At 37.4% G+C, this 26,644-nt stretch overlaps 1 protein-coding gene across 3 annotated transcripts; it reads left to right on the top strand.

Moving 5' to 3' along the window:
* Positions 1 to 713: 713 nt before the first annotated feature.
* On the top strand, positions 714 to 14,158 carry LOC100892652. 3 transcript variants are annotated; one of them, XM_011669697.2, is made up of 21 exons: positions 714 to 1,010; positions 1,771 to 2,142; positions 2,438 to 2,485; positions 4,234 to 4,554; positions 4,842 to 4,924; positions 5,275 to 5,395; positions 5,859 to 5,933; positions 6,535 to 6,697; positions 6,998 to 7,071; positions 8,108 to 8,191; positions 8,485 to 8,555; positions 8,924 to 9,001; positions 9,287 to 9,347; positions 9,880 to 9,976; positions 10,359 to 10,621; positions 11,063 to 11,260; positions 11,630 to 11,987; positions 12,502 to 12,641; positions 13,115 to 13,186; positions 13,371 to 13,433; positions 13,886 to 14,158. In XM_011669697.2, the coding sequence occupies exons 2-21, from the start codon at positions 1,795 to 1,797 to the stop codon at positions 14,060 to 14,062; spliced, it is 2,895 nt and encodes a 964-aa protein (XP_011667999.2). In that variant the 5' UTR covers positions 714 to 1,010; positions 1,771 to 1,794; the 3' UTR covers positions 14,063 to 14,158. The 3 variants fall into 3 exon arrangements, with proteins under 3 accessions (XP_011667999.2, XP_030828822.1, XP_011668000.2); XM_030972962.1 differs by lacking the exon at positions 13,371 to 13,433 and having other exon boundaries at positions 13,115 to 13,249; XM_011669698.2 differs by lacking the exons at positions 2,438 to 2,485; positions 13,371 to 13,433 and having other exon boundaries at positions 716 to 1,010; positions 13,115 to 13,249.
* Positions 14,159 to 26,644: the final 12,486 nt, after the last annotated feature.

Genomic DNA, 26,644 nt, shown 5'->3' with positions numbered 1-26,644 from the left:
CTTTTGTTTAATTTAAAATATTAAAAAAAAAAAAAAATCACAAATAGTCGCATATCTGTATGCCCTTCAAGGAGAACGGCATATCGATTGATGTCTTTCCCCACAAAATGCAACCCGAGAGTTAGACCAGGGACTTGGAAGACACTTTCTCACCAAAAAGATAACAATAAGAATATGTATTGGAATCGTATATATTTCACTGTCATCATCACCCTATCATGTCTATCTCTATTCTCTAACAATGTCTCAAGTCAACTAAAACAAATTAGAAATTGTTTTGAAAATGATCCTGTTATGAACTTATGAGCCATTTGCTCTTCACATGCTTAAAATGAATTTAGAGAATGGTCTTTCGCATAATTATAACATGTTTGAGGTGAATTAAATGTGTGTTCATGTTGTTCAGAATATTTGGAAATAGTGCTAAAAAGCGCTTAAAAAGGGCATATTATCTTGTGAGAACCTAGCACGCACGATACTTAACGTGAATTATTCAAGAGAGTTGTCTGCGTTGTGAAGTAACATGTTTTTCTTGTTCAGAATAAATGGGAAACAAGTAAAACAGCGCCAACAAAGGCACGGGCCAACCCTTTCATTGACTTTTCGCAGCCACACAAAAACTGGGGTGGAAATCGACCAGGCATTGTGTAAACACATAAAGCGATTATTGATTGTTTTGGAGTCTGTCGACATGATAGTAAGATAACAATAGAACACTGCCATGTTCTCCTCTAATTCTCTGTCTAAAAGGATCTTTTGATACGGTTACAGTAAGATAGACAACATGATAATGTAACCAATACAAAACTTGTTGTTTGAAGCTGAATATCACATGACGTTTTTATCAGGTCTGGAATAGTGCAGGTCAGAGTTATAGTGTCTTGTTTTGTAAAAACATTGGACAATATTTTGACATCTGGTACCACCCTTTAAAGAATGGATGTACCGTAACTACCATTAGTTTGATAGTTTGACGAATGAAGCTATAGGGGAGAGTACTGACAAACAAGGTAGGATTTTTAAATGATTCGAGCTTGAAACATGTTCAGAACGTCATTCGTATGATTGTGTAGGGTAAATTAATGTATGTGTATTCTATGACTGATGCAACTGAATAAGGAAAATATTCAGCAAAGATAGGTGTATTCATGAGAATTGTTTTATCATCTAAGTTTGGAAATTATGAGAATGATATTTAATGGATTATTGCGTCAAGAAATACGTAGGCTAATGTGTGAGGGGCATACATGTAAGTGTTGGCGTTATTGAACACCGCGTTAACATTCATGTTATTATTTGAGTGATTATTGAGCTGTTTGCATTATAATAAAACTCATTTTTGTATAATAATTTCATTTATATACACGATGTCTCCTCTTCTTACACATCTTCTCTTACTCTCCTCTATCTTTTTTTTTGTATCGTCCACCTGCCATATCCCTCCATTCTATCTTAATGGTAAAATTACGAGAAAGAAGTTGTACGTCTTTATATTTACCGTGTATTCTACTCTGTATTTGACTTTGTTTCGAGGAATTTTCGATAAGTCTTATGCTCAATGGGTACATGTTTCTTTCTTTTTTCAGTGTGTAGATATCTGAAATAAGAGGATTATGAACACGGATCATGATTGATGAATATTTTCTGTAACTTAAGACTGAACTTTCTTTGGCCTCAAGAACGTCACAAGAACGTTACAATTCAAAACGACTTTCTTCATTTGGCCTGTAATCCACGTAAGTTCTACTATATATTTCTCTCGCCCTTCAACAAAGAAAATATCAGCTACATACCATGATGGCCGCGGAATTACCCCGCGGTCGTGGAAGACATCGCGGAACAAAACAAAGAAAGGACCCGACGATCAAGTCAATGACGGAGACAACGACGACGAGATTGAAACCTTCAATGGATCTCCCTGCTCTGATTCGAACCGGACCACCGCAGGGAGGAATTCGTCACGTAAGGTTAAGCCTGGGTGGCGTTTCCAAGTTCCGACAGGCCTCCAAATCGATGCCGGACGCGGTGGTCGATGACTTCGAGACGAAGAGAAGGCAGAAGCTGAGAGGCGTGATCGCCATGATGGAGATGAGTAAGAGACCGGTGAAGAGAAAGAACGATGTCGAAACACATCTTAATGAGGTAAAGTGTTAATATTTGCATTCCAAAATACATTCGCTGGCAACCCTGTAATACAAACGTTTAAGTATTAACGACATTGCCAGTGTCGAATCTATTTTCATGATTTTTTTTGTTTGAAAATCGTCTCTTCGAATTTTAAAGCCCCAAACTCCAAAATAGAAGAGTTTTTATTAAGAATATTGGGCTTTCAAAGACTAGGCCTATATATAAGCAAAAAGGGAAGAATACTGATGATAATTGTCATCTCAACAGCCTGCGTCATTTTCAAATGAAATCGAACTTTTATTTTACGCAGACGATTTCAGAGAATGTTAATAAACAACAGCGAAAGACGAACCTCAAGGTAAAATACGTTTTATATGTTCATGAAGTCACCTACCACCACTGCCACATCTCGTCACATCTTGAAGAACACTTTCACGAATCATTTAAAGTCATGTACACTCCTCTCAATTAATAAGAGCTAAATTATAGATAAGCTGAAGAGTAAAAGGGTAAGACAAGAAAATGTATGCTTCAGAACGAGATTGGCATAACATTCCTTTATCGTTGCGATATAAAGTTATAGGAGCTATACCTTTAACAAAAAATTGTATTCATTGTGAATCTTAAAATGACCACAAAAAGAAGTTTTTGCACGTACATCGAATAAGTTCATTTCATTAAGATTCCTGCATCTTCACTATATAGAGATAATTTTGCATGCACCACCTACTCAACATGCCAAAATACCATACGCGACTTTATTCATCCACCTCTTTAGTTCTTTCTTTCTTCATGTCTGTCTCCCTCTCTATCTCTGTCTGCCTGTGTGTGTGTCTCTCTGAGACTCTCTCTATTTCTCTCCTCCTCTTTTCCTATTCTTTCTTTAGTGACTTTTCTACTTCTGACATTGTACTAATTTCAAGGCAGAATCACTTTCTTACGAAGCGTTCTCTCTCTCAATTTCTTGCATTTTTCTTTCTGACAGTAAAATGGTATTGTGGTTAATTTCATTATACCTATTCGTTGAAATACATCACAATCTGAGCCTCCGTCTTTCATTTTCTATTTACAGAGCTCTAATAATAAGGTGCTTATAATAGCTGCTAAATATATGCATGTACACTATGAAGAAACAAAACACTATGTATGCTGTAGCTCTATTATGTTAAGCAAATTATGATCCCAAAATGACGGCTCCGTATTCGCACTTGAAGATAAAGTTGAGTTCTGGTCACGCGATTGCATTGTGAAAGAAACCTTTTGGAAATGTGGATTTTTATGATGTTACATGCTATATCTATAGCATTTGAAGAGCCATGATTTTCATGGAACATTTTTTATCTCATTTTCTTCCACACATGCATAATACAATAATAACGCTCACACATTATTTGTCACCTCTTCCCATGCAGAACTCTCCCTTCTCTTAAAGGATTCTTACACACTTCACGGTTTGATCTTATACCGGGTCATATACTTTAAACAATGTCAGCATATCTCTTACTCACCTGAAATGATTACAAACTAATGCATTTGATTTCACATTTCTTATTACACTTTTACTTTATCTTTAACTTTTCAATTTATATTAAGCTTAGATATCGGAAAAATCCGCATTACGAACTTACATTGAGACAGGAACATCAAGTTTCAGTTTTGACAATGACGTACTGGGGCATTGGATCGGATATAGGGGGTGGATACGTATTTAGAGTGAGGATACAAATTGAAGGTGTTTTGATTCAGTTGGGACAGGAGCAAGAGAGATAGAAATGGACGGTGCGCTAAAAGTGCAAATTTTAAATGGAGAAGAAAAGAGGGGGAATGGAGCCTGTACCGGTTGAAACATTAAAATTCTGTCACAGAGGAGCTTTCTTTACCCCTCTTCACCCTTCTAACAGTTGGCAAGTACTTTATTAGGAGATACATGGATTCCCTGCCCTTAATAACATACAAACAAAAGCTATTCGATGTGGCATCGTAGCCCAGTAGAATTTAATGAGAAACATGTCCATACTTTAAGTACCCGTCTCTTGTTGTTACATATATTTTGTGTGCTATCAAATGATAACGAACTATAACAACAAACTATTATTCACCGTTAAGCATGCTAAAACAGTGGAAGCATCCAAACGACGAACTAAGCAGAAAGGAAATAATCGAGCAACAAAGGGCTTTACTATTAACGTAACCAACGACAGCCATAATGAAGAAGACAACGACGCTGGCAACGACAGCGATGACCAAGGCGACGGCGACGGAGACTTGAAGAAGAAAGCCCTTGCTACGATGGGCAAATGGCAGAGTTTTGTTCGGAAGAAGAAGGTTTTGACGAAGGGACGTAGGGCTGGATTTGCTGGCCGTCTTCCGATCAGGAAAGGTAGCGGTGCTTCGAACAGAAACAAAGATGATCAGAAGGAGAAGCAGGTAAGATTTGTCAGACTATTCCTTTAAAATCACACCTCAAGAAGCCGATATATCTGCATCAAGATCGAGTCCACCTGGTCCACTCCTATTTCATATGACGCATTACATTGAAGGAATTATCCATGTGATTATCATTTACAAACTTGACTGAAACAAGCTTACCAATTTTGAAATGAAATTTAGACAAACCATGAATTAGTAAAACATCTACAAAAAACAACCAAAACATGCTATACACGTGAATAGAAAACTGAACACCTTATACTGTTTTACCATGTCTTATACAGGACCCCAAGACGTTAGGACGATTTCGGGCGGTGGTGAAACTGGTTATCTATCTCTTAAGGCTGAGCAGGACATATATCTACAAGTAAGTACAGCCATTTCATTTCCTAGTTGGCAAATTTGAAATAGACTTCACTGTTGAACTACGTTGGTTATTGTTGCTTTGTGATTCATTTTGCCAAGTTGTCGGAAAGGTCGGCTCGATACACACTCTCCCCCATTAGAAAAAGGCTAGAATTTGCCTTGCTCCTTCTCCTATAAAACACGACCATATTTGTGTGCAGATTTGTTGTAATCAATCAAGTGATTAGTTACAAAAGATTGGCATAAACATGTTCTATCATGATGACAGCGCTGTACATTCTTAAGGTCTCAATATAACTCTTCGTCGACAAAATATTACATTTCGTATTGCTTAAATTCGAATATTTATAGGGAAAGCGATGCCCGGATGGTGTCGTTGTTCAGTGATATCGATGCTGCCCGGGCCGGAGATCATTACAAAATAAGAGGAGATCTACTCTATGACGTCACGGAGTACAAAGCCCTGAAATCGGTAAATAACATCCCTTTAGTTCATCCTTTTATAGCATGAGCACTGCTGGCGTAGTGAATTTCTATCATATTGACGATGGCGTGGCAGGGTGATATATTCAATGATGATCATAACGATGTTGACGCCGACGCTGTGGTAATGACGGCGGCGTCGATTATTATGGTGGTGGTGACGCAAATGATGGTTTTAGTGATGATGGTGGTGATGTTGAAGTTGAATATACTGATGATAATGATTCTTATGATGATGATAATTAAAATGTGAGGATGATGATGATGATGATGATAACGATGATGATGATAAGTTTTTGGATGACAATGATGATGGTGATAATAAAGATGACGATGAAAATAACATCATTAATCAATGAGATGAAGTGATGTATCAAAATGTTACAGAAGACAATGGCAGCAGTTATGCCTATTTTGTAGCTAGATTTTTTAAAATATTTTTGTCCTTTCAGCAAAAGATCTCAAAAGACACGAAACGAATCCTGCTCATGGATCACAAGAAGAGATCTAAAAAGGATATCCATCACGTAAGTTACCATCTTGACGTAATAATTATAAGCGAATATTTCATTCGCCGATCTCTCACCTCCTGCAGTTTGCATGTTGACATTTGACTACTCATTAATCAGGTTAATTAACAGCTGTTTGTATTTTTTAATTTTTCAAATCAAAAAAGCTAAGAATTCTCTACGAACATTTCTTAATGCAAGTCAAGAACTACGTGCCATTATGGCAATAGGATTGTGAAAGAAACTGTCTGGAAGCAATTCGAAAGAGTGAATTATGTAGTTCACAGGAATGGGTCTATATACTGTGAGGTTTCGGAATCATCAAATTGGTAAGGAATTGACTTAATCTTGATGAAAAGCCCACCATGCATGTACAGCTCGCATGCCTCACAGAGATCGGAATATGGGAATAAACATACACAAGTACATGTTACATACTGTCTGGTCCAAACACGTTAGCTATTTCTTATATTTGGGAACTTAAAGAGCACTGATTTTCATTGGCAGTTCAGTGAAGGTTTTCTTCCAAACTATCATAAAATAGAATGAGAAATCTCGCAAAATATTTAAACTAACTTTATCAAAACTCAACCTTCTCGTTAAAATTAATTCGTTGTAGGTAATGGTCGAGCTACAGCAGATGAAGGGTATCACCAAGTACCCAGTGGACATGCAGAGAGGTCTGGTGACAAACTCCTGGTACGAGGAATACCCAACGGGTAGGGTCATCATCAGATATGGCAGGAGTCCTCAGGCATTCTATGTCATACTAGGTGGATCAGGTGAGTGCAAACATAGGGGTGTCCTCTTGGACCACTTAGCCTATTTCAGCGAATGGACCGCCCAGGAAAATATGAAACTGTGCAAAATCCTCTTCTTTTATCGCTAGACATCATCGCTTGAATTATTTATAAACTTAATCTTGAGACTTGGTAGTTTGGAAAGTATGAAGTATTCTCAATCTTATTGTTTATCTGGCCAAGTGGTTTTTTTCGTTTCATATTCTGAAAATATCATGGATGAGGAAAAAGTTAAAAAATAAAGTTTTCACTAATGTTGTTTCTATTTTTCATTTCCTCCAGCTTTGCATTTAGAAGGTGATCCCAATATTCCAGGTAGACATGTTTCATCACTCAACAAAGGGGATATGTTCGGGGTAAGAAAGCCTTCGAATTATTGACCAACGTCATTGACATTTAAATATATCGCCCTTGTGAAGAAAGTATAACGAGTTAAATTATCCAATTGTCTGATTGTAGGGACTGAATTACTCTTAAATTTCAGTCAGAGAACGACTTAAGACCGACCACAGACCGACAATAGACCGACCACAGACCGACAATAGACCGACTACAGACCAACCACAGACCGACGGCAGACCGACCGCAGACCGACGGCAGACCGACCGCAGACCGACCGCAGACTGACCTCAGACCGACCGCAGACCGACCACAGACCGATAACAGACCAACCACAGACCGACAATAGACCGACCACAGACCGACAATAGACCGACCACAGACCGACAACAGACCGACAACAGACCGACAACAGACCGACAACAGACCAACAACAGACCGACAACAGACCGACAACAGACCAACAACAGACCGACAACAGACTGACAATAGACCGACCACAGACCGACAACAGACCAAAGACAGACCGACAACAGACCGACAACAGACCAACAACAGACCAACAACAGACCGACAACAGACCGACAACAGACCGACAACAGACCGACAACAGACCAACAACAGACCGACACCAGACCGACAACAGACCGACAACAGACCAACAACAGACCGACAACATACCAACAACAGACCGACAACAGACCAACAACAGACCAACAACAGACCGATAATAGACCGACCACAGACCGACAACAGACCAACAACAGACCGACCACAGACCGACAACAGACCAACAACAGACCGACAACAGACCGACATCAGACCGACACCAGACCGACCACGGACCGGCCACGGACCGAACACGGACCGACCACAGACCGACCACAGACCGACCACAGACCGACCACAGACCGACCACAGACCGACCACAGACCGACAACAGACCGAACTGCTTTGATCAAGAAAATGCTTCGAGATGAGTGTTGAAAAACTCACAAACATTACAATATTCATTAGATTAATAGTTCGATTATTATCTTGTGTTTTATACAGGAACAAGCGATTGCCCACCAAAACAAACATGTCTACACGGTCATTTCCAAGGAAGCCATACAACTCATGTGTCTAGCACCAGATGTAAGTAGTAAATTTGTGAAAATACTATCAAATAAGTAATTACATATCAGTATGCATTTAGAATGAAGTTGTATTTCTAAATACGATCGACATATCAATAATGACATGTTTCCAATGTTCCCCCAAAATGTTGTTCTAGCAGAAAGTAAACATTTCCCCGATTTTTTTAAACATTATTTTTCTAATGAGCTACAGAAGCATATCAAAACAAAGGTTATGTCATGTATTAAGGTAATGCACCCTGCCGAATGTATTTACCAAGATATCAACGATCTCTTGATTATTTTTTTCAGGACTACAGTCGAATATTTCTTGCCGGTGGTCTGGGCAACTTTAGCGATCTCGGTGAAAAGAGTTTTGTCAGGTAAGACCTATAGGCCACACCATTGAGACCGACAATATGCCGAACAACAACAACAACAACTGATTACTTCGAATGACCAAGGTCCGGTCGGTTTTTAATCGATGTGAAGTAATTTTTGCAGTGTGATTGAGAAATTAGGCAGCAAACTTCAATTTTCATAGAATTATTATGGTTTAATTTCAATATTTGCAATTTATCATTTCCAATATACATATTTTATTTAACCTCTCTTAAAAAAACTGTTTTGAGACGAAAAATGTGTACAGTGCGTCTGTTACTGTCAGAAATAACAATTATGTTGTGACTCTCTTTATTTTCCATTTTTTAATTTCTTAATTACCATTAAATATTTTGTTTTCCTATTACAGATCAATCTGTATCTTTAAACACTGGCCTATTCATCTCTTAAAGGATAACCACACTCAAACAAGATTCCAATACTTTGTGTAAGTATCACATGCTTTGTTTATGTACGAATTAAGGCAAGGATGAGCACTTGACAAGTGCATGTATTCTTCGAAGTTGGTGATATCTAATTCATTGTTTCTGAGACGCAAGACCTTTCTTTTTATTTTCTTGATTATAGTGATTTCCAAGTTTCTCCATTTCATTGATGTAGCATCGTTACGAGTGTTAATTAAACAATTATATCAATTCGAAGTAAATGGTTTTAACTACAATAATAGGGACGTGTTACATTCACCATATTAAATGCATTTTTATATTTACAGACATGGTACCACAATAGTTGAAGATAGCACTAAATCAGAATGGATTATCATCGTAAAATCGGTAAGAAAGGCGTTTTCCTTTAAACTTTTTTCTTCTGTCTTTCTGTTTCTTTACCAATAGCACATATTCCTCCGTATACCTGATTTTCTCTTACCAGATTGACATATAGCGGATTGTTTCTTCTTATAATGACCAATAAAGCTCGTCTTCCCCATGGAATATTTACTGGCTACCCATCAATCAGAGGATCATATTCAAACTTCAAAGCCATCATCATCATCATCATCATTTGTGTATGAACTGATTATAATTGATTATCAATTCCATTTATTATAAATCATCATTACATTCGATGATTTCCTGATTATTCTAATACGGTTAAAATAATTCATTGTCAATACCTATACCCCGTAGCAAGCTGTATCTTCTATCATATCCATAAACGTATAATCTATTTATAATGACCCTGTTGATATAAGTCATTACAAACTAAGAAATATTTCCTCTTTCCTTTCTCATTATTTCTTTCGGCTTTGTTTATCTCATTATTTCCCTTTTTCATCACTATTATTATTATCATTTTTGCATCTAGGGAAGCTGCTCAGTACTGAAAAAGTTGGTTGACCCCACACAGTATGGCAAACCTGCAATAGCTCCGGTCAGCAAGAGAAAGAAAAGCGTAGTGCCAAGTAAGTTTACTGCGGTGACCATCTTGATAATCTTAATGTCCTTATCCAGGGATTTAACAGGAAACAGGAAAACCTCCCGATTTGGAGATGAGAAACTCGAACCATCATGTATGACTTGTTTTATCGAATTTTTTTTTTTTCCTTCTTTCTAAATATTTGTCTATCAAAGTTCTTGTTTTTTTATAATTTCGATTAATTCATTTTATACTATATCCCATGCATATATATCTCCGCCCACATAATTATGTTCTTCAGTATGTCGAAATTCCTCCTTCGTACTTATTTTCATTATCAACCACATTAATACGATGATGAACTAATCGATTTTCAAATCATTCATTAAATCTTCTTTTTTAACCAATCATCATCGTCCACATTCCAGCAACCCGGTACAAGCGTGACTTCATCCAACCAGCCGAAACCCACCAGGAGATGCTAACCCGCAAGCTGAAGGAGCTCCAGAAGAGACGGTCCAAGTCCATCAAGAACAGCAGATGGAAACGGTACATCAAGAAACCCACCAACCTGCTCAAGATACCCCTTCACGATGACCCCTTCGAAGAGCCACACATGTCGGAAGACTACCGGGGAAAGACGGATCCCATAGCCGCTGATATGCATCAGAGATATGAGGAGAGCTGGAAGGTTAAAGTCTCCTATATGCGATCATAAGACTTTACGACTTCCCACTTCTATACAGAAATCACTTAGTTATGATTATATCTGATACTAATTCAAATTCAAGATCGTTTTGTTACGCTTTTTCTTCACTCCACTTACTTTGACTGCCTGGCCTTTGAGCCAATTATAATGATATGTTCAAGCGGCGAATAATTCGATTGCATCACTTGAGTCAGATGTACTTGCCCGCAATGATAACATAATGAACATTACCCAACAAATTTAAGAAGTTAATATGATGTATGCCTGTTGGAGGTCTTTTCTTGATGACTAAGAAAAATTATTTTATGAAAAGAGAAAATTGAGACTTTCATGAATCATGAATATTGGCAGTGCATCCCCCCCCCCCCAAAAAAAAATCTTTGGAAGTTAACTAATTGAATAAATCTGCTGTATTTCACACAGGCATCGAGGTTAAAACCTACTGACATGTCTCGGAATCCTGATCTCACCGAAGCGAACACCTCGGGTGTTTCCACGACGGAAGAAGGGGCTGATAATGAAGGTGATCAACGTGATGAGACGGGGGAAGAACCTATGGATACCTCGGGCACGTCTCACCACAATCATGTCATGGGAGGGCGGAAGCAATCTTTTGCAAAGGTCAGTGCATGACGTCATTGAATTTCATAACATGTCATCGTTTCAAAGTCACGGTATTCGCTTTGATCTATACCAGTCGAGATGGGATAGTTCAGTTGTAAGCTGTTGAAATACGTTTTGTGATGCCTCTACTCAGAATGAGGAAACGGTTACAAGTTGCACATTGGAAAATATATTCGTTGTGATTGTATTTTGTAGCACGAAAATGATGTAAATATGATATCACAACTTTATCACTGCAATAATCATCGTTCTTTTATGCGATTCCATTTTTACTAAAGCCACCGTAACTGGCTGTTCACCCTCCACTATCTTATCAAGATGAAAACTTTTCAAAATTCATGTTACAGTTTACCTTTCTCTTAACAGGGACCCTTTATGACACATCGCTCTGCTGGAATACGACCAGTTTGTGAACCGAATAAGACAAACGACTCCGGTACGACGAGTACGCGCAATAACAATGGTGGGCGGAGAGATAGTATAGCGCAATCTGAAGGAGATGTTCCAAAGAAGATTGGGTCGACACGTACAGATGGCGCGCTGGCGGATGGACTCACGCGAAGGAATAGTCTAGCACGGAGGGATAGTGTGATCCAGAGGAGAGGGAGTATGATAAGAAGGGATAATCAGGCTCTGATGGAGACCAATGATGGTGATGGGAGAGAAAGCGTTACTCAAGATAGTGGGATGACCGACCTAACAGAAGCAACCCAGTACGAACAAGGTAGGTTATTAATGACAAAAATATATAATATCATCGTCTACAATAGTTATTCCATTAAGAAGAAAGACAAAAGAATACAAAATAAGTCATCGGTGGTAGGACGTTAAACGACGGGATCTGACATCTTAGAATCGGTAAACTCGATGCCAAAAGTGTTAATATGCACTGTCTGACACAACGGTACTTGCGAAAACAATCATTGTAACTGTGGAAATTCACATATTTTGTTTGATTGAATAACACTGCACAGTAATTTATTATTGAGGGCGAGGCTATTAGGGGCGATGAACATTTACATTGATCATAGTTCTGATTGTATGATCCGATTATTCATGACGCAATCCCGTAAAAATTCTCAAAATTATGTTATTATAGCTTATATCAATAATGTAAAATGAAGAAAAAAAAGTCTGTATTTAATATTTCCCTTTGAAACCAAATTAAGATGGCTTCTGAAATATCACATTCACTTGTGAGACCGCCATTCACCATTTGATTTTTTTTTCTCCATCAGGAGCTTCCCCTGTCGCTGGAAAAGATGATGAGGTGTATGAAAGCGAGGATGATGACGAGGAGGAAGGACAGACTGAGGCCCCTCCAGAACCAGTCCATACATTTCTCATGATAGATACATTAGAGAAAGGAGGAGTTTTCGTAAGTAATGTTTCACTCCTAAACTCCATTAGATCATAATTATCTTTGCTTGGAGAGAACAATACTTGGTATTGAAACTATTTCCCAATCTTTTTATCGGAAGCAATAATGTTTTAATGATGTTTATGCCTTCCGGTCAAAACCTTTGACAAAAAAATTGACTTTTTATCTTAATTTTCATTCTATTTGTATAAAAGTCAGTGTAATTCCAAGTCTAGAAATATCAATTGCCATGGTAATTGCATGACGTTTATGGCAGTCCTGCATTATATCAATGACAACTGATGAGTAATATATAGACGTGGCACGATCTTTAAGGTCAGTAATACACTTAATTGTTTGACATCATTACACATTAGTGGAAGATATCATTCCGATCTGTTTCAGTGGCAAATTCAGCCAAACTCAGCAATAGTAATCTAACACTACACAACACGGTGTAACTATTCTTTATTTCTTTTGTAATCTTAAAGGGAGTTCTTGACATGGCGTTCGGTTCTCAGTCAAGCTTGAGTTTGGTTAGTAATGGAGCCGAGTGCATCATGGTCAACAAGAAGTTCTTCAAAAAACATTCGAATGAAAAAACTATCTGGAACATCGGCCAAATGGTAGGTTTAAATTGGGTTATATTTTCATCATTATGTAAGAATAGTTGTATTCTACTAACAATAAATCTGTATAAAAATATAAAAAATCTGAGTTCTCCGGAATGGAGCCGAGTGCATCATGGTCAACAAGAAGTTCTTCAAGAAACATTCCAATGACAAAACTATCTGGAACATCGGCCAAATGGTAGGTTTAAATTGGGTTATATTTTCATCATTATGTAGGAATAGTTGTATTCTAGCAACTTTAAATCTGTATAAAATATAAGAATTCTCCAGAGTAGACAATATTCATCCCCGTATTCATGTAACATTGTTGCGAAAGTTTTTGCACGTTGCATTATCTTACACATCCAGCTGTTGGGTAGTCTGATGTATCTTCATAGTCTGAAGTATCTATATTAGAGTGATTTTGATGGAACGTTCCCATTAGGCCTATGTGAAATACACACCATGTGCAACCACCCCCCCCCGAAACAACACAATCGAATTACGTAGACTAATTTGTATTAATTTGTAACGAAATATTCAATTGTAAGATAGCGAAAAAACAATAAACAAGATTCTTTAGATCATACTGTGATCAGATGATAATTTTGAATGAAACGGAATATCAAATTGTCATTTAACAAAATCTAGTTCCGTCCTTATCCTGATGAAGACACACTGACCAAAGATCTGAAAGAGAAGTTGACTTGGAAAGATCATCGTGACGTAACTCTCAAAGAAACAGCTCTCAAGTTCAAGAAGACAAGAAAACGATTGACCGATCCGCGTCTCCAGCGACCAAGCACCATCGTGGAATCTTTCTCTTGAACTAATCGTAAAATAATGGCAATATAATTACACTGTCGCTCATATAAATGGAATATTTTTGTTTTACCCCAATTTATGGAATTATTTTTAAAATAATTAAAAAATAATAGATCTAGATAATATTATACTTTCTCAGATTTTATTGAATAATAATTTGACAATGTGTGTTTTGCGTTACTGCTAAAGCATGTGTATGCTACTATGCTTATCAACTAGGGGACCTACGCCCTTAAGTCATAAATGACAGTAATGAGGATTAATGCCCCACAAAAGGGCACTTATATAGCACATCGACAATGTTTTGATCCTGGGGCCTCACATTAGCGAGGCCATTGCTTTGTCACTGAACCATGACTGTACGCAGCGGGGCTAGGGTAGGGGGCAGTTTCCATAAATTAAAAAAACAAACAGAAAATGCAATAAATTTTCAATAATTTATTGCATTTTACCCCGGTCCCCAACATAAACAAATCCTCTGGACGGCCATGCATTATGGCTCAAGGCATGGGCACACAGATTCTTTAATTCTTTAATTCTCCCAGCTATATCATTATAATTTAATTTATTTTAAGTGAATGTTAATTGTTACAAAGCAATGAATGTGCTCCATACCATTCCAAACATTAAAGTGTTGAAAGATTTTTAAAAGCCTGTTTTATTGTTTATTTTTATGGAAAATCGGTTGGGAAAATTTATTGTTGTTAGGGGGTGTTCCACAGTAACGCCTTCAAAGAAAACCATAAATATCTTTGTGGTCTGAGAATTTTTTTTCAGAATTTGTTGCATGACAGCGGGTCAGTAAATGTAGAATGAATATAATAAGTAACATTTCAAACAATTATTATGCAGTTTTTTCATCAACCTTCATCACTGTTACAGAGTCACTTTAAGGATGTGTCATTCGTGTGCATATGCATGCTGCATGGTGTTTCCTTTTCAGATAATGATTTATCTTGAGTGTACAAGCAAAATGAACCTTTACTACAAATGACCCGGGCAGGATAAATTTTCTTTCTTCCACAAAACATGTTGTCGTATCTATACAGCACAATCGCAATTCTTAAAACACTGGAGATATAGACTTACACACATTCACATATATTGTGATTTTATTTCTACTAGATTCCTTCTTCAATCTTCTGCAAACGGATAATTACAAATTTCAAAGTATGTTATGAAATGCATTTTGGAAAGTGCACATGCCCAAGTGAAATGACGTTTTTTTCCCTCATATATTTTGTCTAATATATGCATATTTATTCGCTACATAGATGACATAATTTGACCGCTAGTCAAATCTCTTCTGGGTCCTTTTGCAAAAAAAATGTTGCACTTGAACACAACTCAAGTCAGGAGCCAGTGTTTGCGGGGTTTTTGAAGTTGCGTTTAAACAGAACTCTTTTATGCAAGCGGACCATGTTCTTTATGTTCTAGGTTATGCCCGTAATATATCCTGGGTCATGTCTACTATGTAGGTTCGTTCATGTCGGTATTACAGTGCAAACGTATAGAATTGAACAGTAGTTTCTGAAGAATTTTTTTTTGCATATTCTTGCCATATCTATCGAACTTTAAGAAAGTTACCTAAACAAAATTATCTTGGTACTTTAATATGTATGTAGTGTGTATTGAGCTTGAGGTTACAATTAAAATGTACAGATACATATTTATGTTTTTGTTTGTGTAGCTCTTTGTGGTTTATTTTAATCAATTATTAATTGTCTGTTCATTTTCAAAGGTATTAATGACATCTCACCGACTAGGCCTAATTGGCATGGTAAAAGGTTTGATTAGTGTGATGAATAGAAATGTATATATTTTTCATTTCATTCTAACTTCAATGTATCTAGGTTAAGTAAATTAAATATTGACAACACACTTTCTTCAAATCAAAGAAATAAATAAATGTGAAAAATTGCAAGAAGGAAACACATTTCATTGATTTTCCAAACTTTGGCTCTAATGTCATCTTACATATACAATTATTTGTACATATAAAAAATCATGATAAAAAGAGATATATATTTACAATTTTCACAAACATTTTCAGTGTAGAATCACTAGAAAACATTCTTATACTATTTACGATCCTAGTGGTGGGAATTTTTTTTCTTCAATTTCAATCAATTCCTGGAAATAGATTTATGAGCACTAATTTGTTTAAACTCATCAGTAAGCACTATTTTTGTTACTCAACACCCCCCCCCCCCTTGAGCAAAAAAAACAAAAAACAAAACAGGTAAAATACAGATTTTTTTAAAGGTAAAATTGTCGTTACCATCTGTTTTTAAACTTTCTCTCTTTTTTTGCCAGGTGTGGGGACCCAAGCCCCCATGCCCCCACCCTGGATCCGCCACTGATACAGCGAATAAACTAACGATTCGATTAGGGATTCAATAATATTTAATTCAGTATACTTGTCTTACAAATTTAAGCGCAGTTGGAGTATTATGATCACCGATTAGACTCTGTGGGTTCGATGGGTTTTCATAGCAGTCGATTGCTTCATCGGCCCACTCATCATCAGTATCGACGTCCCAATCGTCTTTCTTGTTTACGTTGCCTGATGATATGCGTTGTTCTGTAAATCATGGAGGGGGGGGGGTTGACCCAATAACGATGCGGAGCATCGTCCACGAGCCCCGAAGCGATATTTTCTTCTTCTATTTTTAACCCCCGTAAGTGATGTTTTATGGCATCTACTAATATCTACTAATAACTATGCGGGTCTGGACTCTGGACACATGATGGCGTTTTTCTATGCAAATCACATTTTCACTTGGTAGCCCAACGGGGGGGGGGGGGGGGGGTAAACCCCCTACCCCCGTAGATCCACACCTGGAGAATACTTGATCACATCTAACAACTTACTGTTGTGTGTAATCTACGCTTATACGCTTGTATAAAAAAGAAAGAATTTTAATTGTGTTTTTTATTTAAATGTGGACCAAATAAACGTCAAACTTCTTACTGTTTTGTATGCTAGAGATAGAAGGAAACTTGAAACTGTCCAGAATCGTGCAGCTAAATTAATATTTGGCCTTGGGTATAGAACTCATACTTCACCCCGTACTTAAGGAGCTCTCCTGATTACCTCTCCATCAACGTGTTCTGTTTAAACTGTATGCTTTCAAAATACTCAATCATTTAGCACCTGAATATCTTAATGACACCCTCCAAATATATACACCATCACGTAATCTTCGCTCAGCAACCGACACATGTAAACTTATCATTCCAAATCTAGACTCTCAGCAGCTCAAAACATTTTGCAGTAGCCGCATCAAAGACTCGGAACAGCATCCCCTTCACCATAAGGGAAATTTGCCACCTTCAAAAGATCCCTGAAATCTTACCTCCCCCCCCCCCCCCCCCAGTGATCTGTGCACAAATCTGAGTCTAACCTCAAATTGTAGCCTAAAACCTCATCGTATTCTAATATCTTATCAAGCTCATTCTTGGGTTGTAACTTATACAAAAATAAGAAATAGCAATGGTTTCTTATATCACATGTTACTAAAATTTGCGCGAGTTTTAACATCAAAGTTATTGTGGAACTCATTAAAAAAAAAATCGTCAATTGTAACCGAATACGGAATTCGACAGACAGACATGCTTAGTATAAACAAAAAGTGTGTATATCTAAAAATAAAGGGAGTGCCCGAAATATAATTGTTTACTGATTGATTTCCCAATGTTTTGTATTCTCATAAAAATTGTGTTGTGACAAAAAGACGATCTCGATGCAATGTAGAATGACAAGCTCTTTCTGCTGGATGGATGTTATCCTTTGGTCTGACCAAACCTGATTTATCTCAAAGGGCAGACGCACATTCTCGGCGTTCACCGTTTTCAAATCAATTCGCTTAAACCACTCGGTTCCCATCTTCCAGTTACAAGTGACCCGGCGCCGGATATCACCACTACATTGCCATGAACCGCCAGCTGTAATGTACTAAAAATATGTATATGTACCCCAAGCTCATGATACAACGTTAATGGACGGTTACAAAATGTCGATATTTTTTCTTCTTCTCAAAATTCATAGACTACAGTTCATATAATTTGAAGAAAGTTTTGATGACGAAAACTTTAACAAGCTCATTTTCGTGAGTTTTGATCTGTGAGGACTACAATGAAAACGGGTACATTATGAATTCATAGCGAAAAAAGGATGAATTTTCTATAATCGATTGCGGATAGTAATATGTTATGAATAATGCATGATCCATGACCTATGAACGGAAAAAAGGAAGAAAGCTGATATGATCAAGAAGTTACCAGCAACTTCTTGATATGATCCACATTCTCGTCGACCGTCAAACGCGCTGGGGAATACGCTCGAGCGCACACGCCGCCAGTATTTTCAGTTCTGTGGCCGAGCAGTGCGTACCAGAAAAAACGGAACCGAGAATTATTGATGTTTTAGTATAACGAAAAACTACATGCATGGCTGATTGTCAACGAAACGGAGTTTGTCTATTGCCAATTCTGCTTGTTGCTACATCAGGCAGCCAGTGAAAAGGAACTTTTTAAATCAAATTATGGAAATGCAAGCATCACTTTAAATAAACAGAACTTTGTTATTCCTTGCTCATTTTTCTTGATTGAGGTGTCATGTGAAAGGGCAAAAACTAAACTTTCCCAGAAATGTGATTTTCTCTTTGAAATACAGATACCGTCCACCAAATGACTTTTGGGTTCCCTCTCTTCAAATGGATTTTATTCACACATGAGTGGCATCAAAATAATGAAAGAAGAGGATCTAAGCTTTACAAATATGTGTCATTTATTAATTATAATCGTGATTAAATTATGATAAAACATCGATAATTCTCGGTTTCGTTTTTTCTGGGACGCACTGTATAGTGTATATTTACCCTAGAAAAGAGATGAACATTAATTAATCTTGAAATCTCAGAACTTTCAAGCCCTCGGACTCTTTATGATACCTAAAGTGATAAACGTTGGTCTGAACTCTCGGAACTACAGACCACCCTGTTAACTTTGTAATTTACTTGTATACATTCTTTCATATTTTCATGAATTCATCCATGTGTGAAAATGCGTTCAATGATAAAGGAGGTTTAGCACGTATCAGACTTCTGTTTGGACTTCATTATTGAACCAACACCAAATCACAATACTTCCATTCGAGTCTCGACTATTCTCCGTGTACTCGCGAAAAAATGTTGGGCCACCTTAAAAGGAGAATACTAGTATCACATCTAACAACTAGTGACGAGCTAGAGTATTGAAAATGTAGGGCGGTTCGAACTAGCGATTCATGCATGTGGTCGGATGTGTAATTTTTCGATCCACGAGGAACCTAAAATTGTTGATACCCCTCCCCATCTTTTCTGGGGTGCTTGTCAGCATTTGGGGGGATCCTGGCGCCCTTTCACAATTTACAAAACTCAGGATTACAAATTAAATAAAATTGTAGTCACTTTCTGATCGCCGGACTTCCCAGAGCCATCTTCGTTGACGTTGAGGTCTTTCATGAAGTTTTCGAACTCCTCTCGTTTCTTACGCTGTTCGAAGTTTTCGATGAGGGTCCCAGCCATGCTCTTGGATGTAAGACGTTGCGACCAACGTTTCTGTTGTTTGCTTGCAGCTTCACCGATTAACAAACAAGCAAACAATAGGATACAGGTAGGTTAGGATGAATTAGAAAGTCAGAGAATACAATGAAGATGCACTTCCAGACCGTAAGAGCATGAGATTGGCGTAACATGAAGATTCCTGACATGGGTGATTCTGTGATCCGTATAACGTATGACATTCATTATTCATTTGCTTCATCGATAAAAAAGGGGCCAATGTTTTAGTTTACGTTATTGCACGTTAGGCTACTCGATGGCATTGTGAAGGCTTTAATGGTAGCACGCATAGAGTGAAGTAGAATATTCTTAGGTTAAATGAGGAAACTGTAATATCTTGTCTTCTTCGCAAAATAGATACCAAAGTGTTTTGCAAAGTTCTACTTAATTAAATCGTGATCAGCTTTCAGATATTGTGTATCTGTTTATGCGTGGATGAAGGACAATACAAATAAATGTGCAAATGTTGAAATAGATACGCAGTCAGTATTTGGTTGAGATTATTTCGAAGAATTAATGATAATAACAATAGTGTAGTAGTAGTAATGTAGTCGTATTAAAATGATAGCAATAGTGGTAATTATAAACTAAAAATAAAATACTATAAAGAATAATTATGATAATGATAATGAAATTTAAAAACGAAATAGTTATAATGTTACAAAAATATAAAATTATAACAACAGGAATGATAAGACGAGCAAAAGGGGTTCTGCTCTCAGCCGCCAGCACGGAAGCAGTTCCCCTGGAGGGAAACCTCATACCGTGTTGGGAACAAGAGACATGCTTCTGCTACAGACCAGGGGGGTAAATTTGGTACTTAAATTATTATACGCGTTTTATCACAATATTTATGGTTAGTAAATGTCTATCGCACTCATGTAGTCAGACAGAGTTCATTTCTCGCATTCTCTCTCAAAGGAATTGTAGAACAAGACAAAAACTTCGTTTGTAATTGATTTTAAAATCCTTTTTGATCGTGTGTGGTAGATTGAACAACGATCAGACAGATTCATTTTTCTACATCAACATAAATGAAAATGTAATTGAATTTCATACATATTCATAGCCTTTAAATGAATAATTATGTCAACTGAACAAAAATAATGTTGCTCCTTGACGGTGGGGAATACCCAAAGCCCAAACATAATCGAGCCAAAAGATGTGTTACGCCCTCTTCGATATGTATTAGACAAATCAGGGAAAGGGCGCTGAACTCATCGATCTCTCTGATTGACTAGATCAGAATTTAATTGATGAATATCCTTTCATATCCCATCCCTTTATTAGAGAGCGCGAATATATAATGTATAGTGTTTGGAGTTATATTATCGATAAGGAGCAGAATTAAGACACCCGAGATCATTACGTGATGTTTTAAAATTAAAACTAAAAGGGGCCGTATTAAATACCTTGACACTATGAGCATGACAAACTCCATACATGGGTTTGCGGGAGTCATCCCGGCCGGACACCATCCACATCAATGATAAAATGAATTTGTAAGATATCTCGTAATGAATCTGCATGAACCACGCGTGTCCCTTTTTTTTAATTAAACAAAAAAAATTACGTTTACGTCTTTGACGTAAAAGAAAACAAAATTGTGGCATATAGGTGGCATCAGGTCAGGGCCGTTAAAGGTATACTTTGTCCCATTTGCAGGCCAAACAAATAAAAAGATTAAATTGCAGGCCAAACAAATAAAAAGGTTAATTTCTAACGACATTTGTAAGATAATACTAATTTAGAACTTCCCTCAAAACGAAAGGGCTTGAAATGTCTTTTAGTGGAAAACTAACTAGCATTAGTTGCACCGAATGGTCAAACGTTTTGTGCGGTGCAAAGATTCAATCAGCTTAATTTTGGCCATTACAAGAAGTAGGTTATTGATGAGTACAAATGATCATGTACCCTTTACAGCTTATTTTATGTATGTTATTACCAAAGAAAAAAAAGAAGTCAGTCAGTCAGTCAACAGCGTCCGACAGTGAAATTTAGAAAGTAAACGGGTTTCCTTGCATAATTTGAATAATAGGACACTGCTAACGTTTAAATTTCACAGATAGGACATAGTATTACGTGACTAGGCGCGTACGCAGGGGGGGGGGGGGGGGTTGGGGGTTGAACCTCCCCTTTTACTTTTGTTTTGTGTGTTTTGTAGGAACCCCCCTTTGAATTTTTTTAATTTAAAAAAAAAAAAAAAAATTGTGGTAATGGGTGACCCCAAAAAGCTGACCTTACCCCCCCCCCCCAACGAAACGAAATATCGATCGGCCAAATTTTGGGACACACACAAAAAAAGTGCTCTTACCCCCTCCCCCCCCCCCCCCCCCCATCTTATTCAGCGGCTGGCTGAGTCGTTGCGAAATTTTCGGCGTGATTTACAAATTTTAAAACCCCCCCTCGAAAAAATCTTGCGTACGCGCCTGTACGTGACATATTCATAATTCCTGCAAAGTTCTGCAGAACTTGGTGTTAGCTGCAAATGGGACATAGTAGCTTTAAAGGTAATACAAAGTTTTGATAAGGGATCATGAATTTGTTTCAAATGAACATTTTGGAAACATAGGCGATTTTACAATATTCAATGATCCTTGTCACTGTTGAAATCGAGTCTGAAGTGATGAAATTGTAATTAATAAACTCTTTATGTGCATAGTTCCCTCTCAAGACTGATATTACTTTAGCTTTAAAACAATGTTTCTAGACTACAATCGACCGATTTGCTATTCCCGTTTGGAAATTATATCAGAACTGCATATTCTGAGATTTTCAGGTTTGCAGCTGTCATCAAATGGCCTTTTAGGCGATATTTGGAATATTTGAAATTTACCGGGAGCATCGGTAATTTTGTTATTTTCAATTTCTCGAAAGTAGAAGTGTTTTAGGGGCTAAGTTTTCAAATGATTATGGTACATCCACAGGGGCATCCGAATATATCAACATTTCAAAGACTTACTATTCATTCAATTTCCACAATTTCCCAAACCTTTGCATTACCTTTAAGTACAGCAAAAAGAAAAAAATACCAAACAATTTGTTTTGATATTCACGTCTCGGACGTAAAAGACCAAAAAAAAATATTTAAAAAAAAATAAAATCGTTGCATAGGTAATCGTCAATTTTCTTGATTTTTACGTCTTGGACGTACAGTAAAAGACAAACAAATTGTTGCATATACAGTGCGTCCCAGAAAAAAACGAAACCGAGAACTATCGATGTTTTATCATAACTTAGTCACATTTATAATTCATAAATGACACATATTTGGAAAGCTTAGATCCTCCTCTTTCATTTGATGCAACTCATGATGCATATTTCATGCATGAGTGATAAAAATGAATATGAAGAGAGTAAAACAAAAAGTCATTTGGCGGACGATATCTGAATTTCAAAGAGAAAATCAAATTTCTAGAAAGTTAAGTTTCTGCCCTTTCATATTATGACACCTCAATCATGAAAAATGAGCAAGGAATGACAAAGTTCTGTTTGTTTAAAGTAGTGCTTGCATTTCCATAATTTTATCAAACGAATTCGTTTTCACTGGCTCCCTGCCGTAGCAACAAGCAGCATTGACAGAAGACTTAACTCCGTTTCGTTGACAATCAGCCATGCATGAAGTCTTCCGTCTACGAGTTGCATCAAATGAAAGAGGAGGATCTAAGCATTACAAACATGTGTCCTTTATCAATTATAATTGTGATTAAGTTAAGATAAAACATCGATAATTCTCGGTTTCGTTTTTTCTGGGACGCACTGTATTATACACACGTCAATCCTTTGCGTTTGCTTTTATCAAGGTCATTCCTGGGTTGTTACTTATACGAAAATAAGAAATAGTAATGGTTTGCTATTTCTTATTTTCTATTTTGTAATATTTGCGCGAGTTTAAACTCAGTATTCGGTTACCTGACAATTGGTTTTTAATGAGTTCCACAAATTACAATAACTTTATTGTTAGCTTTACTAAGACAGGCATATTTGGTCTTGTGCTTAGTATAAAAGAATACAGGGGTTGCCCGATCGTTATCTTTTTTCAAAATTAAAGTTTACCGACAGATTTCTCGACTTCTTGATCTTCATAAAAATTCAACGATGTTGGCCGGATTGAACGTGATGTACGTATCAAAAAGACGGTCGTGACACAATGTAGCGTGGTGACATATCCCCCGGGTTGAGGTTACCCTGCCTGTGGCCTATAGGCAATTTGTCTAACAGCTGTGCCAATCCGGCATGTGTGACCAAGACAGTATCCATCCATCCAAATGAATACAGTTAAGAATTGGAAGTTCCATGAAGCGACCCAATAATCTCTTTGTTGAATATGACCCGGAACCAGCACTACGTTGCCTGTAACCGCCGAACACAATGCACCGAAGAAATATTTATGTACCCCAAGTTCGTGATACAAAGTAAATTAATGGTTACAAAATGTCGATAATTTTTCTTCGTCTCAAAATGTATAGACTACAGTTCATGTGATTTGAAGAAGGTTGTGATAACGAAAACTCTAACAGAACCTGTAAATATTGGTGATTTTTTTTATTTGGGAGGACTACAATATGAACGGGTACATGACGAATTCATGGTGAAAAAAAGTTACATTTTCTATAACTGACTGCCGGTAGTAATATGTTATGAATATTCATTAACCCAATGCATGATGATTTTTGTAAACATACTTTTTATCCCACAAACTGAAAATACGCAAAACGCTGATCCTCATTCACAATGCAGAGATCGACCTTTGGCCGTCAAATGCGCTGGGGGTACGCTCGAGCGCACACATACATAGTCATGGACGACCCTATCGTGATGACAGACAAACACCCTTCAATGTACAGCCCAAGACTTAGCCTCTTGTCAATGCCCTCGCGCTGTTGTAGTCTCTAAATTCTGACGAGCGTAGCGAGTCAGAGAAACCGAGGCGCTTGCGCGGAGGGCCTCTTGACAAGTGATCTGAATTTCTTATGTTTTACTTTGTTTGGCGAATATTCCGACCCAGCAGAGTTCGGTGAATTAACAAGTCCCTGGTTAGAGCGAGACTGGCCGCCTAGTTGTAGTCTGCAAGCACAAACCCTGGTCAGTCGTAAAAGAGAGTGTGCACTATAAGACTACCATATGCCACGTACTATAGCTGCTCCTGACCTATATTGGTACAACCAGTAGGTACCAGTAGATAGCTGGGCTAGGCTTCTCTCAAGGCACAATGATTTTTTGATAAAGTGTCAAGTTAGGGTCTGTGCTTGCAGACTAGCCTAGCTGGGCAATCCCGAACACACACGTACACACACACGATCGCTGCGGTCTAGACATGCATAATTCAGTAGGAAATCGGGTCTCATGAATATATAATTCAGATCACTTGTCAAGAGGCCCTCAGCGCAAGCGCCTCGGTTTCTCTGACTCGCTTCGCTCGTCAGAATTTAGAGACTCCAACAGCGCGAGGGCATCGACAAGAGGCTACCCAAGACTCCGATCCGAGCTCCAGCAGACAACAAAAAGAAAATGTACAACCACAGCCAAGTCACCTATATAAGAAGCCCACGCCCGTCCGAGTTTAGGTCATGCAACCTCGCCGATTTTTGTCAACTTACAGAAATACAGAATAGCGAGCAGCGTGACACCGTGTGAGATATGTCTCCGTCGTGTTGTCAGATATACTCTGACTCTGAGAGTTTTCCTCTCAGAATCAGTTAGCCGAATCTCAAGTTTAACATATTTATGTCAAGGCAAATACATCCAAATGTATACATGTACACATAATAGACACCACCGTTTTGTGTATGTGTCTATTTTATTATTTTGATTTTCAACGTAAGTGGCAACAGGAGTTTGACCTTGACAATATTGTATGGAGTTCGTATTATCTTCTTCCCTTAAATTCAATTGTTGATGTTTACATGAGGTGGTTTTAGTTCAAGATACTGAATAGAATTCTTTATATGAAAGATGCTTTGTTAAGATTTAAATCAGTTACAGATAACTTATGTAGGTCTACATTCTGTAATAACAGTGTAGAAACGATTATACATATATTTTGTTACTGTATTCATACAAAGGTAATATGGTCTAAACTTGAGTATTGGTTGTCCCGTAATAATGTTCTTATTAAGTTTAGAAATCAAAATAAGTTGTTTGGGTTTCACAGTAATAATAACAGTACCCTTAACTGTATTATGTTTATAGTCAGGAAAGAAATTTTTGCAGCCGAATGAAAACAGAGTGTGCGAGTTTTTGAACACATAATATCAGCGATAAAGTGTTATTTTGACATGGGAAAAGTATGTAAAACAAATCTGAAAGAAAAGAAATTTATGAAAAAGTGGTTACTTTCTGCAAGATGTTTCTGATTGTTTATTTCTTCTAAAATCATTTTGACAACTAAATCTGTGATATTAAAAAAAAAAGTGAACTTCAATTTGCAACTGATATCTATAAATGTATTTTCTTATCATATTTTGAATGGCCAAGAATATTATTTTGAAATTCTGCATGTAAAAATCAATTCTTGTGTACATAATAATGTGAACGATATTATTTGACAGGGGCGTAGACAACGGGGCTGATGATAGCCTATAATCTAGGCGGAGTGCCGAGCTTTTTTCTTTGCTGCTAGACTAACTTTAAGCAGAACGTCTGATACGGCGAGACTACGAACCGTGAGTCGCGGCTCACGGTTCGTAGTCTCGCCGTATCAGACGTTCTGCTTAAAGTTAGTCTAGCAGCAAAGAAAAAAGCTCGGCACTCCGCCTAGATTATAGGCTAGGGGGATGAGGGTGATGCATCCCCCCCCCCACCTCACAAGGTGGGGGGGGGGGGATGGCATGTACAATCATCCCCCCAGGTTTTGGGGAATGATATTTGCTTACTTAATAAGTCATAATGATGATAATAATAGTAATAATAATAATGATAACAATTGTAATATTAATAATAATAACAATTATGATGATGATAATAATAATCCTCATCA

This window comes from Strongylocentrotus purpuratus, unplaced genomic scaffold (genome assembly GCF_000002235.5).
Source record: "Strongylocentrotus purpuratus isolate Spur 01 unplaced genomic scaffold, Spur_5.0 spur5_scaffold_6, whole genome shotgun sequence".
Classification (NCBI taxonomy): Eukaryota; Metazoa; Echinodermata; class Echinoidea; order Camarodonta; family Strongylocentrotidae; genus Strongylocentrotus; species Strongylocentrotus purpuratus.
The sequence above is the reverse complement of the archived record's forward strand: the minus strand, read 5'-3'. Positions and strand labels throughout refer to the sequence as shown.